Below are 16,904 nucleotides of genomic sequence, written 5' to 3' on the forward strand. Positions count from 1 at the left end.
AGTAACTGCACCATACACACACACACATATATATATAGGGTTTGGATCAAACAAATGAAATTAACGTGCTAAACATGAGAATCAAGTAGAGTAATTTACATCATAGAGTAATTATGTAATTACTCATAGAGTAATTATGTAATTACTCTATGATGTAATTACATAATTACTTTACTTGTATGTATAATTACTCTACTTGATTCTCACGTTCAGCCGGCTTAACTATGGATAGACCAGCTCGTTGTAAAAGTTCCTGAATGTATTTCTTTTGTGAAATAATGATATATGAACTTTGTTTAACAATTTCCACTCCCAAAAAATAATCAAGGTCACCGAGGTCTTTAAGAGCAAATTCAGCACTAAGTTTAGCAACAATCTTGTTAATGGCATCCGAGTTGTTCCTATTCACAATTATGTCATTCACATAAACTAGAAAATAGATAAGTGTACCACGATAGTTGTATATAAAAAGAGAAGTATTTGTTTTAGAACCCATGAATCCTAGCCGTTGTAAGGCAGTCGAGAGACGAGTAAACCAAGCCCGGGGAGCTTGTTTTAAGCCATAAAGAGTCTTGTGAAGCTTACAAACATGAGTAGTTCTTGTCTTATCAATGAAGCCTTGTGGTTGCCCAATGTAAATTGTATCTTCAAGGTTCCCATGAAGGAACGCATTTTGAACGTCCAGTTGTCAGATGGGCAACTTGTGGGTAACAGCTAAGGATAACACAACTCGGATAGTAGCGGATTTTATTATCGGACTGAAAGTTTCATGAAAATGAACACCTGGTTGCTGATTGAATCCTTTAGCAACGAGTCTGGCTTTATATCGAGAATGAGCCCCATGTTTGTTTCGCTTTATCCTGTAAACCCATTTGCAATCAATAACGCTAGCACCAGAAACAGGTTTAACAAGAGACCATGTTCCATTCTTAACAAGGGCTGAGTACTCTTCAGCCATGGCGTGACGCCATTCCGCGTATTTGTTGGCAGCGGTAAAGGTGGTGGGTTCGGTGTCGGGTGGTGAGCTGATGGTTTGAAAGGCAGATGGATCGAATCGAACACGCTTTTTCGGATTGGGCCGAAGAATAGGTGGACGGGTATGGGAAGGTGGAAGCGGAGGCGGTGGTGTCGGAATTGAATTAGAGTTTAGTGTTGGCAGTGGGTTTTGTAATGGTGTTTGGTGGGTGGGTATAGGGCTGTTGGAGAAGGTAGAGGAAGACGAGTGATCAGATGATTGTTCAATAGTCACAGGTGGGCTCGGTGGGCTAGAATTTGTTGGTTGGTCGGTAGCCATAGAGGTGGTTGGCGGGCTGGGGTTGGCTGGTTGTTCGGCAGCTATATGGGTGATAGATGGGTTGGATTGTGATGTTGGTTCGGTTGTCGGGGGTGGTGGAGATGGGACAAAGGCGGTATATGGAATAGAGTCGGTAACCGAAGGTTTCGGTGATGGTTGTGGCTGGAAAGGAAAGTAGTTTTCACTGAACCGCACATGGCGAGCGATATGGAGGCGATCGATTGTAGGATCTAAACAACGATACCCATGGTGAACAAGTCTGTAACCGAGAAAAATACATGGCATCGACCGAAAATCCATTTTATGGGGATTATACGGTCGAAGATACGGGAAACATTGACACTCAAAAACCCGTAAAAAGGAATAATCTGGTGGACGGTCGTGGACCATTTCAAATGGTGACTTGCTAGAATTGGAACGAGATGACATGCGGTTAATGAGATAGACGGCTGTGTCAAATGCAAAATGCCAAAAACGTTATAGGACAAACGATTGAGCAAGAATGGAAAGACCCGTCTCAACCACATGATGATTTCGGCGTTCGACTATGCCATTTTGCTCACTCGTGTGAGGGAAATACCGACGATGAATGATACCAAGCGAGGTAAAAAAGGTGGAAAGATTGCGAAACTCGCCACCCCAATCGGTTTGAACATTTTTAAGATTTGTATTAAATTGTCGTTCGACCATGGAAATAAATTGTTTGAAAACCGAATACACATCAGACTTTTGTTTCAAATGAAAAATCCACATGTATTTTGAATGATGATCAACACATAACATAAAATAACTATTACCATTATATGATAAAACGGGTGCGGGACCCCAAACATCACAATATACCAAATCCAAAATATGATTACTACGAAACGAAGAATTATGCAAAGAAAGTTTTGTAGATTTTCCCAATTGACAAGAAGTGCAAACATTATTATAAGTGTTATTAGATACAGGAAGTAAATATTTGGATAACATGGTTCTTAAAAGCTCATGATGAGGATGTCCCAACGTTGATGCCATACAGCTGAAGAAGCACGCGTGGCAGAAAAAGCGGACTTGCGAATAGACTGAAGTTGTGGAAGGAGAAGAGAGTATAGACCATCTTTAGTTGGACCCGTGAGTAGTGTGGTGCGTGTAGATATATCCTTCACACAAAAGAAAAAAGGGTGAAATTCAAAGAAGACATGATTATCAAGACAAAATTTTTGAACAGATAACAAGTTACGTTGAATTTGTGGAACATGAAGAATGTTAGATAACAAAAGAGTTTTGTGAGGTGAGAAAATATGAGTGGAACCGATGTGAAAAATAGGTAACCCCTTAACGTTTCCAACATGAAGAGCATCATCACCATGATATGTTTCTGATGTGCCTAAGCTTGCAAGATCTTGTGTGACATGGCTATTGGCGCCAGTGTCTGGGAGCCAAATTGTGGATGTAGTAGACCGATGGTCAGCAAAGTTGGCAGAGGGTCGTGTACGAACTGTTGATGGATCCCTGTTTGGACAAAGGGATGAGATATGACCAATACCACATCGGTTGCATGAACCGTAAACTGTGTTTGTGTTAGAGGCCCATTCAAACCGACTTCGGTTACCACCAGTTTGTCGATTGTTGGAATTGCGTCCACGGCCATGATTATTATTGTAACCATGTCCCTTATTGTTTTGAGTAAAACGAGAGCTATAGAAAGCTTGTGAGGGAGTCGATGGTGTGAGGTGATATCCGAGTTGTGAGGCTAATTGTTTGACAACAAGGAGATGAGTCTGGTTAGATGTTGTGTGGCTCTCGGGACCAGCAGTAGGGGTGTTAAGATGGGTGCTAGTTGCTGCCATGAATGCTTGGGATAATGGTAGTGTGGGCTGATTTTTGTGAATCATAAAATCAAGGTCAAGTAAACCAGTTAGTTCATTAAAAGTGATGGGTTTTTCACGGACCAGAAGGTTTGACTTCAGTCCATTGTATTCTTCACGAAGACCAGAGATAGCTAACATGACCAAATCTTTGTCTTTGATTGGTTCACCGATGTTGAAAAGGGCTTTGGCATATTATTGAGCCCTAGATAGATAGGATGTATGTGTTTCATCGCCTTTCATCTCAATCCTTAGGAGTTGTTGTTTTAAGGTAAACTCGCGAGACGAAGTATGTGGTGCGTAAGCACGTTCAAGGGAGAGCCATAGATCCCTAAACGTGTCCCCTGAAAATGATGAAAAGATGCTTCAGATACTATAGATTTAAGCAACATACGGACATAGGCATCATTAGCAACCCACGTAGCATGATTAAGGTTATTACGGGTCACGGTTGGGGTTGCATCTTTGTCTGAACCAGAACCCTCGATTGTGATTGTAGGGGAGGGGCATGGAATAGTTCCATCGATATAGCCAAACATGTTGTTTGTAACAAGAAACGGGTGAATCATTGTTTTCCAATACATGTAGTTTGTAGGGGATAGGGTAAAAGCAAACTTGTGGGAATTGTGGGATGTTTTCTCTTGTGTGGTAAAGGCAGCAAGAAGAGCCATGGATTAATGATGATGATGATGATGATGATGATGATGATGATGAGAGGGGGGAAAAGAAAACCTTGTTGTTTGGCGGCTATTTAGGGTTAACAAACATGGCTTTGATACCAAATTAAACGTGTGTAATTGTGATCTTGTATTATTGAATTGATAATATTTTGTACAAGAGTGTTTATATACTAGACTATATTACAATTAGATCCATCTACTACAATTATTATAATATCTAATCTAATATGTCTAATATAACCTAACTCGGTCATTAACTATATTCTTGTCCTCATTGACGAAGGATTTGGATCTAGCACTAGCTATGAGATATACATTTTAAATAGTACTAAAACAGACTTAATACAACCAATTTAAAAAAAAAAAACAAAATGCTTAACAAAGATCTTTTGTTAGCAACCCAACCTTAGGTTGGTTGCCAAAAAAGGTAAAAAAAAATAAATAATTATTAATTCATTAAAAGTTGTCAAAACATCTCCCACCTCATTCCACCAACTTAAGGTTGTGAAAATTTTTAATTATAGTGGAAGAAACTTGGCAAGATGTCATTGGTTGATGACTTAATTTTATTTTTCTTTTCAGACAATTAGTTTTATTAATAATATAGTTTTGGTATAATAACTTATATTATTTATTTTTTTTATAATATAAAAAAAGTATTATTTTAGATTGTTTTTATGAACATTTCGATTTAAATTTTATTAGAACAGAGTATTTTATGTTTTTAATAATTATTAATTTATTAAAGGTTGTCAAAACATCTCGACCATATCGTTCATCCAACTCAAGGTTGCGGATTTTTTTTAATTATAGAGGAAAGCACTTGGCAAGATGTCATTGGTTGATTACTTAATTTTATTTTTCTTTTCAAACAATTAATTTATTAATAATATAGTTTTGGTATAATAACTTATATTATTTATTTTTTTATAATTTAAAAAGGTATTATTTTAGATTATTTTTATGAACATTTCAATTTAAATTTTATTAGAACGGAGTATTTTTTAAATAACTATTAATTCATAAAGGTTGTTAAAACATCTCGACCTATCGTTCCACCAACTCAAGGTTGCGGAATTTTTTAATTATAGTGAAAGACACTTGGCAAGATGCTATCGGTTGATGACTTAATTTTAGTTTTCTTTTCAAACAATTAGTTTTATTAATAATATAGTTTGGTATAATAACTTATATCATTTATTTTTTTATAATCTAAAAAAGGTATTATTAAAATATTTTTATGAATATTTCGATATAAATTTTATCGGAACAGAGTATTTTATTTCTTTTAATAATTATTAATTCATAAAGGTTGCTAAAACATCTCGACCATATCATTCCACCAACTCAAGGTTGTGGAATTTTTTAATTATAGTGGAAGACACTTGGCAAGATGCCATTGGTTGATGACTTAATTTTATTTTTCTTTTCAAACAATTAGTTTTATTAATATTATAGTTTTGGTATAATAACTTATTTTATTATAATCTAAAAAAAGTATTATTTTAGATTATTTTTAGCTTTATTAATGATATAGTTTTGGTATAATAACTTATATTATTTATTTTTTTATAATCTAAAAAAAGTATTATATTAGATTGTTTTTATGAGCATTTCGATTTAAATTTTTTTAGAACGGAGTATTTTATTTTTTTAATAATTATTAATTCATTAAAGGTTGCCAAAACATCTCGACCATATCGTTCCACCAACTCAAGGTTGCGGAATTTTTTAATTATAGTGAAAGACACTTGGCAATACGCCATTGGTTGTTGACTTACATTTCTTTTTCTTTTCAAACAATTAGTTTTATTAATGTAACATAGTTTTGGTATAATAACTTATATTATTTGTTTTTTTATAATCTAAAAAAATTATTATTTCAGAATTTTTTTATGAACATTTCGATTTAAATTTTATTAGAACGGAGTATTTTTAAATATGAGTTCGTAAGATTTGTTTTTAACTTGTACGTAAATTATTATGTTTGAAACGAAATTGAAATGTATTGGGTTTATAAATCTAAAAACATAGTGTTGCTTAGAAAAATTTCGTTTAACGATAATAAATATTTTCTTTATTTATAATAAGTTTTATATGATAAATTAAAAACTAAATATATATATTTAATACAAAATTGATTTAGTTTGGGTTGTCAATAAGAGTAAAAAGTTTGGTTAGGTTGTGTTTTGTAGGTTGGAGAGAGAGAGAGAGGTGTTAGGTTTATATATATATATATATATATATATATATATATATATATAGAGAGAGAGAGAGAGAGAGAGAGAGAGAATGTTACATGGTATGATTTTGTAAATTATATTTGTGAAAAGAGTTTTGTAAATTAAGGAAATGTTAACGTACAAATGAAATTAACGTGTTAAATGTGATAATCAAGTATAATAATTATATATACAAGTAGGGTAATAATGTAATTACAACATATAGTAATTAGTAGTTACTCTATGTTGTAATTATATAATTACACTACTTGTATATATAATTATCTTACTCTATGTTGTAATTACATAATTACACTACTTGTATATATAATTACTTTACTTGATTATCATGTTTAGCACATTAATTTTATTTGTATTTGATCAAGCATTTGTAAATTATATTATATGGTTATAAGTGGTTGTGAGTAGATGAGAGAGAACATGTTATATGAGAAGGTTAAAATTATTATTATGGTATGGTTATGGTACGTGTACTAAATATATATATATAATATTTTTATTACAAAATAATGCGTGTGTAGCTTAGGAATAATAAGTTTTTTCATTATAGTAAAACTAGACGGGTGCTCGTGCCATGCAGCGGGAACACAGACTGTTGATAATGGTTTGGTTTCAATTTTTAGCGGTTATGTTTCGGTTTGCATGATCATAAACTACTGCTAATTGTTTATTTAAAAAATCATCAAAACCGAATCGCAAACACCGCTATGTAAATGTTAATTTTTTAACTAAAAAAACTAAGACGATACCATACTCAAGTTAAAGAGAATAAAATTCTCGTTTTTATGGTGCCGGTTTTTTTTTAAATATTAGCCTATGAAAAAATTATGACTGTTTATAAGTCATTGGTGGAAGTTGATTAAATGTGAAATTAAAAAAGAATATACAGTTAAAAGTTAAAGAACCAATGTTATAACTATTACTTAAATTTACAAAAAATAATTAAAGTTGAGAGGACAATATTATAACTACGTTTAAAGAATTGAAGTACACTATTTTGCCCTTATTCCATATGCTATGTAAGTTGTACCATTTGTTAATTAAGTTGTAAATTACTTAAAATCTAAGTGTCTTATTTTGCCCATGAGTTATGTATTATATATACTATAGATATATATAACTTTGCTAATATTTGTATTAACGAGTGGGTAGTGCCAATTTGATCATGCTCGCCACGAGTTCTAACAGCCACCACAAATACTCACTTGGATTACTCGAGAAGGCCATGGTGGGGGTGCTACGGAGTACCCGCTTACTCGCATGGGCAGCGAGTTGAGTGGGCCATCCACTCTTAAGTGAAATGCCATACTATTTTTCAAATTTATGTTCACATAATAACCAACGTAAGTTTTAGGCATTTTGAACCTTTCACCGAAAGCAACATAGCAAACTGGATAAATTTTGTGATGTAACATCTGAAGTGTTTCACATAAAGGTGAGAGAGTTGATACACAACAGATAGACCGAGCTGGAGACTATAAACCCTAGTCTCGTCCCACTTTAATGGAACACCATTTGGTCAAAAATTCGGATCAGAGTGATAAATCCAAAGTTCAAGCCTTGTTCACAATGCAGTTTTGGGACCGAACCAATACTATACAGTTTGGTTCTAAGTTCCCATGTTTTAATTTCGGATTTCGGTTCTGCGTCATCCACTTCTAAAATTATGAAGTCGACTTCAGAAATTATCTTTCAAAACTAGTGGCAGTTGAATTTGTATCTTTTGGTATCCAAAAACTAAGAACCCCCTTAGAAGCAGCAGCAAACATGACCCGACGAGGAGCCCATTTCAAGCATGATGCAACACCTATGTTGCTGTCCCAACTCGCCACCTGTCAACCACATTTTAGTTAATGGCAAAAAAGACCACTTATAATATTACAGATCAAATGAATTAAATAGAAAGTTAGCTACAAGCCTACAAGTAAAACAGATCAAGTGTCGCCCCATGTATGCTACTAATGCATGCAACCTTCTAAGTTATGTTACTCAAAAGTTTATTATAACGTGGTTTTTGACTTTTTTTGTAATCATATATGTTGACCTGAAACACTTTTTGTCCAAAATTTTAAAATCTTCATACACAAGTCACAACTAGTGTCAAAGATTACAAACAAATTGTAATATTTCATTGATAATTTGAATTCTGAATTAAAATTTTTCTTGAAGTTCAATGCATAAAAATAAACATTTTTAAGCTGCATTTATTCTACCTATTTAGCCCGTTCTTTTTAATGGGTCAAAAGTGCCACCTTTATTTACGAATAATAATGCAATTAACCCTTACATATGCAAACCAAGGACTGTATCATATGGCAGAAGGTAGACTTTCCATTTTTGCTTGCATGAATTATTAGAAAACTAAAAATGAGAGAAAAGTTGTGATAATACCTTGCTCCCGGTGGAGATACTCCAAGCATTCAGCGTTCCATCTCCAGAGCCTGCAATGTAATATGATTTTGAAAACAGTTGTAATATCACAAAGAACTTTATAAATTCTTCTTTTCTCCCAAAAATTCATTGGCCAACACAGGTTATAAGAGTCAAACTTAATGCAAGAAAAAAAAATTACCTGAAATCACATATTGGCCATCAGGCATAAATGTGGCCTCAATTGTTGTGTTTGGAGAAGCATCCACACTAAATCCACATCTCTGCGTAAGAGAATTTGATAAACAAAGACGTATATAAAAACAGAAATTGAATTGCTAACCTTCTCTCCATTATATGCATCCAGAACATATATGTTGTTACTTTTGGTAGTCAACAGCATTGATTTACCATCATTGCTGAATTTTATATCCCAGATCTCAGCCATATCTCCTCCAACAAGAAATGTGTCAAATGGGCCCTAATAAATGATGATCATATTCAGGTGTAAGAATGAAAGGTTCTATTTTTTTTAATTCTTCTCAGAAATGTTAGATGAGAACCTTATCATATGACCGTGAATCAAATAACTTGATAGCACCTCCTTCCATTGATACAGCAAATACAAGGCCTTGTTGATCATAAGCAACTGTAGGTCTACCTCTTAGATGTAAAATTCCCTGAATCAATACCATAGATCTACTTTAAAAAATTTATGATTAGTTGATAGAAACTGATTTGCCTAAAATTACTTAAAAACGTGTTCATATTTGACTTCCATCTTCTACAATGCATATATATTCTTATAACTAGTGCACTTTTGAGTAAGATATAAAAGAAAAACAGTACTCAATTCAAAGTAGCTTTAGAATGGACATGCAAACGTATCAAACCAATGTGAGTTCACTTCACTATCAGTTAAATGAAAACTATAAACAGGGTGTCAATTTTGACCTAGTTATATATAAATTAGTCAATTTGGGTTATGTTTTATCTCTAACATGTCAAACTTTATAAGCTATAAGATATAACCAGATTACCAGAACAAACAGATCAAAGGATTTGAACAGGTCAAATGAACAAAAAGTCATCCAAAATTAATCAAATGCATAAAAAAACCTTCATCGCATTACTAAATATATTGTTAAGACTAGTATTGCAATGGTATAGTTCTGCAATCACTTCTGTTAAATATGTTTAGCCTACAAGCCCGACTTAGGTTTCTCTAGGGTTTGTTTCCTATATATTGAGCCCCCCCCCCCCCTTCTCCAATGTAAACAGATAATAACTAAATTAAAGATGTAGTCTATTACTTTTGCAACTTTCAGCACATTAAGTATAAAAAATTAATAGAAAGTGTGTTCGTGTGTTTATTATCTCTTGAGATAATGGCCCTTACTTTTATAAGATACAAGGCTAAGACTAAGGCTAAAAATAGGAAACTAGATAAACCTGGAATAATAAACTGAATAAAGTTCAGTATTGATTAACTTATTAAACACAAATAACAATATCTAAAAATAAAGCATAAACACCAACCTGGCAGGCATTCACACGCAAATCCCATATCCTGACAGAGTGATCAAGAGAACCAGACATGAAACTGTCATCAACTGGAGATGTACATAAGGACACAACCCTACACCCAATGTAAGAAAAATTCAATGTAAGAAAAATTAATTAGTAGCTTATGTTTCATATCAGTCCATTACAGGCCAGTTAAAAAGCATGCACAAAGGGTTGTGATTGACATTCAACATGATACCCTTCAGCAGAACAGATTTATAGAATGCCAGACTACAAGAGATGGCAAGTCAAGAAAATAATCCATATTTGTAAACCAAAAGCTCAATTATAATACAAGTACAGTATAAATAATTTTAAAACAAAAAACAAAGTTAGATACTGTGCACAAAATTCTGTCTGACAAAAAATGTTCTTTGGTCTTCCCCATTACCATGTGGAACAAGCCTCTTATCACGAAAGAACAGACGTGGAAAGATAGTTAACTTGGGCAAAAAGTTAAAACACGTAAATATTGGTATGGGTTAAAACTCTACGAATTTAATTAAGTAGTTAATGTGTGTCCAATACTCCAATCTATATTATTCCAATTACAATCCAAATTGTGAGTAAAACGATTTAGAAGATTTTATGCATTCAAAGTACATTCTTGGCAACTTTCAGCCCTATTTGACATGTGTTCTTTAAAGCTATCTTTTTATTTTACATTTTTTACCTGTTAGGAGATAAAGCATTACCCAACCGACCCATTTGTAAATAAATGAAATTGACAAAAGGAAATTTGCCTGAACTGACCAAACAAAAGTTTAATCTTCTACAAAGATATAAGTATAAATTAACCAGAGTGGCAATTTCAACATATTTCTAGTTCCAAGCCAAAAGCAGAAGCCAGAAATCATGAAAAACGCAAACTTGCATAACTATTATTATTATTATTTATTTTTTTTTTTGAAACCTTATCAAGAAATTTGACCATTAAGATGTATTAAAGCATTAAGTTGCATAACTAACCAGAGTGGCAATTTCAACATATTTCTAGTTCCAAGCCAAAAGCAGAAGCCAGAAATCATGAAAAACGCAAACTTGCATAACTATTATTATTATTATTTATTTTTTTTTTTGAAACCTTATCAAGAAATTTGACCATTAAGATGTATTAAAGCATTAAGTTGGAAATTTTCAGACTGACATGTGCTTGTAAAAAATTAAAGCATCAAGTTGATAAAAAGACTAACCTATCTTTATGCCCCTTGAAGTAACGGAGGCAACGATTATCATACATGGATAGGTAACGCAGAGACTCTGAAAAAGAGCAGCAAGTATTTGTTTAATCATTGAAAATAGGAAAAGTCCTTCATGATTAGGCGCACCTGAATCGAAATTGCGCGTTGAAGAGCATATGACAGAACTAGGGTGGTGGGTAAAACATATACGATCGGCACCGTGTTTCTTGTGATGTGTAGTTTTTAGTAACCTGTGATTAGTTTGATGAATGAACGGGTCATACTATACTAGTGGGTAGCTAGCTAGCGTTATCATTTACTAATTTCATAAACATTATATCAAAATATGAAAATGATGATGAAATTAAAAGTAACATATGCAATCGATTTGGGCATTATAAAGTGGTTAGATAAAAAGAAAAGAAATAGTCAGTTACTTGGCATTAGCAATGTCATATAGGCGAACGGAATCGTCCTCGGCGGTTGTAACCAAGAGATCGGCAGTACGATGGAAATCAAGTGCATTGATCTTTCCAACCTGAAACAGTTAGTTATATATGTTCATATAACAAAAGCAGTAGTTTTCATATAATAATTTAATTTAAAAAGAAAAAGAAAAAAGATAGCTTACGAAATCTGAGAAGAGAGCCCCAATTGACATGCTGCTGATGATTCCATCGTTCACCGACGATGACGTCTTCCTCATCTTCAATGCAATTATTATTATTATTATTATGAGCTCTTCCTTCCTTCCTTCCTTCCAATTAATTCAATATTCTAGGTTTAGGTTTTTGCTACAGGGTTTTAGACCAGACTGTTCTACACTTGTTTAGACTCTCATAAAGGGTTCAGGTTCTCCTAAATTAAATTAATCTCACGGTTTGATTTTTCATGGTTTTTAGGTTAAATCTTGAACCCAACTGTTAATGATGGCTTGGTTTTACAGTTTAGCTGTGTTGGGGTTTTATACAAAAGTCCAAATTAGTTATGATGTTTTATTTTATTTTTTTTGAAAGACCAACAAAAATTTTGTATTCACAAACTAGCAAGAAGCTAGACATAATACATCCACTAAATACAAGTCAAAACAGACCAACACCAGCAGCAAAAAACACCAACACAATCCTATTTCCATCGAAAACTACGCCAATCTTCCACCGTTAAGCCCCTCCTTTTTGACCGAGATTTAACCCACAAGTAACCAATAGCTTTGACTTCTTCAAACACATTATGTGCGATAACTGGGTTACCATTATGTACTCTATCGTTCCGCTTCTTCCAAAGACACCAAATATTTATCAAGCACACCGCGTGAAAAGCTTTAGACTTTTCTGTTGAAGCCGCTATGTGTTTATGATGATCCACCAAGTGTTGCATACCAAATGCATAAATTGAAGGGACTTTGCACCATTGGGAAATTAAACACTACAAAACTTGAGTAACTTCACACGTTATAAAAACATGGTCAACTGATTCCTCCTCCTTTTCACAAACCGGACACGCGGTTGAGACAACCGAAATGTTTCTCCTAACTAACGCATCCCGGTTATGATGTTTTATTATATAGCTTTCAATAACTTACAAAATTTAATAAACACCAACTGATTTTTGGGTTCTCATTTAAAAATTGAAAGGCTAATTAACGCTTTTGGGTTTTGGACTTGGGCTCGGCCCAACTTTTTTTGTTTACTCGGTATTTAGTAATGTATATTAAACATTTAAACGCACTAATAATTTTATTTGATTCTAGTAATATATTTGTACACACACATTTTATACATCGAGCTTTATAGTATTTTTTTACATGTAAAATGATGAGTTACCAGTTCTTCACTTTTTTTGAGTTTCCTCTTGAACATGTCCACATATATATATATATATATATATATATATATATATATATATAGGGAGATGATTATGAGAGAACTCCATTTTATAGAGAGAACTAAAGAACTAATAATGAAGTATTTTTAATTTAATTAAAAAAATATTTTTAAAATTTTTTTTCTTTCATCCTTCTCATATGTTATTCTTCACTACAAAAAAAATAAAACTAAAAAAAATAAAAAAAATAACGAGTAATGCATATATGCAATACACCGACTTTTTTTATAATGCATATGTGCAATAGTATGCATTTTGATATTTGAAATAGTGTTGAATAGCATATATATAGTTGTTTGTATTGTGTTGCAATAGTGTTATATTATATACAAAAATTAAAAAAAATCGATATAGTGCATATGTGCATTAGTGTTGTATTACATATATGCGATAATGTGTTTTGCATACAATTATTAGTGTCGTATTTGCATATATTCAATAGTGTGTATTGGATAATGCAATTGTGTTGTATTATATGCAATAAAACACTATTGTATATATGCAATAGACATTAGTGCACATATGCACTACAGTACTACACCGACAAGTTTTTTTTTTTTTAGGGTCAATATCATCTTATTAGAATGAGGAAAGAAAAAAAAATCACAAAATAATTTTTTTTAAAATAGTTAAAAATAATTCTTTACTAGTTCTCTAGTTCTCTTTTTAAGAGGAGTTCTCTCTAAATCCCACCCATATATATATATATATATAGATAAAGGATCCAATACAATAATCCATACTCGTACATTACTAGTATCACATTATCACTCATAACAATTGTTTTGGATAAAAATCAGCTAAGGATAATGTATCCAAATCTGTCAAGTGAGGTATAGTGCTAACACGATAATAATGGTTGTATAACTGAGATTTTGATGAACACAAGGATTTGATCACGAAGGAAAAAACCCTTAATTACGATAATCTTTACTTTGGTCAAAAACTAACAAGGTGATCTTTGGTCGAATTGCTTCGGTCAAGGATTAACAAGGTAATCTTTGGTCGGATGGTACGTGATTATAGTAATCTCCGGCACAAAAAACCCCCGGACGGTGAAAACTATCACCGTCAAGTTTATTAATAGTAAAAGGTGATTACAAGGATTGGAGTTGTTGATCAACAGTTACAATGAAAGCTACGTGTGTGTTTTCTGATGAGCTAGCAGCTAGAATATGAGTGTAAATGTGAGCTTGTGTATATGCCTAATGTTGATCACAACTCGGTTATATATAGAAAATAATAAGTAACTAACTAACAACTATTCCTATAATATCGCTAGTCTTCCACCTTCTGCCAACTTGCTAATTGACCACGTGCTAGTAGCCGTTCAGTAACGAAATAAGTGGTGGACCAGGTCTAGGAACCATTGTTGATATTCAAACATCAGTCTTCATACGAAATTATCCATTACTAGCTATACTGAATAAGGATCCTGTATCCATACTCCAGCTAGAGAATACTCCATGAGGATAATTGATGTCAGCATGTCCTAAAATTGTTATACCTGTCTAACACATCACCATACTAAACGCAATCATTAGTAAACAAATAATACCGAGGATCATCGATCCTTTATAACCTGTAACATATCTCAATGATAATCTATCCATAAGATAGTTAAGGATTAAGGATCCTCAGCATAAAATTCATGCCCTAACAATTGCCCCCAAAATGGCGGGTGATTGTGTAAAACAGCTGTCATTTTGAATTTCAAATCCCTGCAAAAAAGAAGGTGATTAGACGTGTGTCAGGCGGTTTAATATCTACAAACTATAATTATACGCCGCCTATATATGCGATGCTTATAACTCTTTTATAACCACAGATCCAAGCGCTTCTCAGGTATCCTTCTCTCCTCTTGTTTATTTTCTTTCAGCATGCCGACTACTTCTGTACCCTCTTCGTCTTCTTCTTTCAATCATACCGACCCCGATGATCTTTATCCACAAGGCATCCTCCAAGCCCCCTCTTCCGAGACCTGTAAGTTCACAGATCCGGAAATCTATGAAATCCGATCACACTTTCTAGCCGATACAGTTTTCCGACCCTTCGACTCAACAGCCCGTAGCGATAGTATTTCGAAAAAATGGGTTTGCTTTCCGGCCCAACCATTTTTGATAGGTTACAAGTATCCTTTTCCCGATTTCACCCAAAGGTTCTTCACCCTAACGGGAATTAGCTATATACAGACCATGCCAATGTTGTGGAGAACCCTTCATGCCATAGAGAGGATAACCGAATGTCACACCCTCAAAATCCACTAACGGAGTTTTACCGTCAGAGGGTGTGAACTAACAGGATAGGAATCATTAGTTATAATCAAACCCCATAAATAAGGTTTTCAAACCACGAAACATTAAGTTTAAATAAGTGCGGAAGCGTAAATTCATAAACCAAGTGTTGCGTCACGCAGGACGACTTAAAACCCAATTAATAACAGTTTAAAAACAAGTTTGCAAAAACGATAGTGTTCAATGAAATGCATGTTCCTATACTGCGCGCCTTCCTCGGCTACCTGAGAATAACATACTAAAAGTGTCAACACAGGGTTGGTGAGTTCACATATATAAATAAGGAAAATGTTTGCGTTTAAGTGTTTGCGTTTGCGTTACCAGATAATGTTATGTCAATTATATATCGATAGGTAGCTAGCCTATAAAACAAGTATTACTAAGTGTTCGACACCGAAGCTGACTGTTTATCAATTGCCTTGCCACCATGTCTACCACGACCATAGAAAATGTGTTAGCCAAGATTACACCCACTCGACCTGCCGTCGAGTTTAGAGTTGGGTGGGGTTTGTCAAACCCAGTAGTACTACTCAACAGTGACTCGCTATTATACATAACTAAATGGTTCGATGTTATGAAGGACTTTAGTTGGTTCGTTTGCCACTTAGCCTTACAAGTGATATATAACTAATAACAAAATCTAAAGCGTTTTGGAGTATGTTATCTCCCCCAACTAAAAAGCGTTTAAAAGAGTAAGGGGGAGCGTGAAACTCACTGTTTGCGAAGAATTCTAAAACAAATCCGAGAGATGCGCGTCACAGAAAATCCTCACTAGTGCTCTAAAACAGAAATAAGATTTTCTAAGTATTTAAACTATTATTGAGTCTCTAGACTCGGCACATAATACCTATGCATGAGATACGTTTCGTGTTTCGTTTGTGAATTATGTGTGACTCGTCAAACACATTGGTGACACGTTACATGTGTAAACAACTACTTAAGTATCAAGTACTAACATTGTACATTACTAGCAATCATTCCCCAAAAGGGCAATTTAGTCAAAAACATAGCAATTATCTAACAACAAGCACGTTTCATGTATTTTCACATAGTTCAGCAGCTAGTTTTATCAAGACAGATTTCTACTTGAAAGATTACTCTGTCCAACAAATCATAACATATCAATTAATTCACCAAAAATCTTCACAAAAGCACACATGAGTTAGGTTTCCAGAACTATTTTTATTATATTTTTATTCCATATAGTTTTCTCACAAAGACCAAAACATTACAGTAAACTCACAGCAGTCAAAATCATGCGCAACAGAATGATATTTGTTATTCCCGTTAAATGGTAAATTTAATTAATGCAAGACCAATTGGGTCAGATTCTTAACTCAATATGTTAACTTCCAGAAGTAGAACTAACCCATTTGGTCTTGTAGTTTATGAGATATGATAATTTCAAAACAGTCTAACAGCAGACCCCACAATTCAGACTTGCACTACGTTTTTGTAAAATAATAAAAGTTAACTTTTACATGTCCAAAAATTACAAACTTGAACTTTTTAGAAACTAGACTCAACCTAGTACACTGT

The 16,904-nt window shown here is 33.6% G+C and overlaps 1 protein-coding gene across 1 annotated transcript; it reads right to left on the reverse strand.

Annotated features, from left to right (window-relative positions):
- Positions 1-7,443: 7,443 nt before the first annotated feature.
- Positions 7,444-11,935, reverse strand: LOC143588816 (protein ANTHESIS POMOTING FACTOR 1-like). Its single transcript, XM_077069729.1, has 10 exons — positions 11,819-11,935; positions 11,625-11,725; positions 11,335-11,438; positions 11,200-11,266; positions 9,980-10,079; positions 9,004-9,120; positions 8,784-8,921; positions 8,643-8,724; positions 8,462-8,511; positions 7,444-7,902 (listed from the first exon to the last, which is right to left on the reverse strand). Exons 1-10 carry the CDS (start codon positions 11,891-11,893, stop codon positions 7,756-7,758), a joined length of 981 nt encoding a protein of 326 aa, XP_076925844.1. The 5' UTR covers positions 11,894-11,935; the 3' UTR covers positions 7,444-7,755.
- Between the last annotated feature and the right edge of the window lie 4,969 nt (positions 11,936-16,904).

The sequence above is a fragment of the Bidens hawaiensis genome, unplaced genomic scaffold (assembly GCF_021521415.1).
Source record: "Bidens hawaiensis isolate Kalapana, Puna unplaced genomic scaffold, B.hawaiensis_p1.1 tig00036779_1, whole genome shotgun sequence".
Taxonomy (NCBI): Eukaryota; Viridiplantae; Streptophyta; class Magnoliopsida; order Asterales; family Asteraceae; genus Bidens; species Bidens hawaiensis.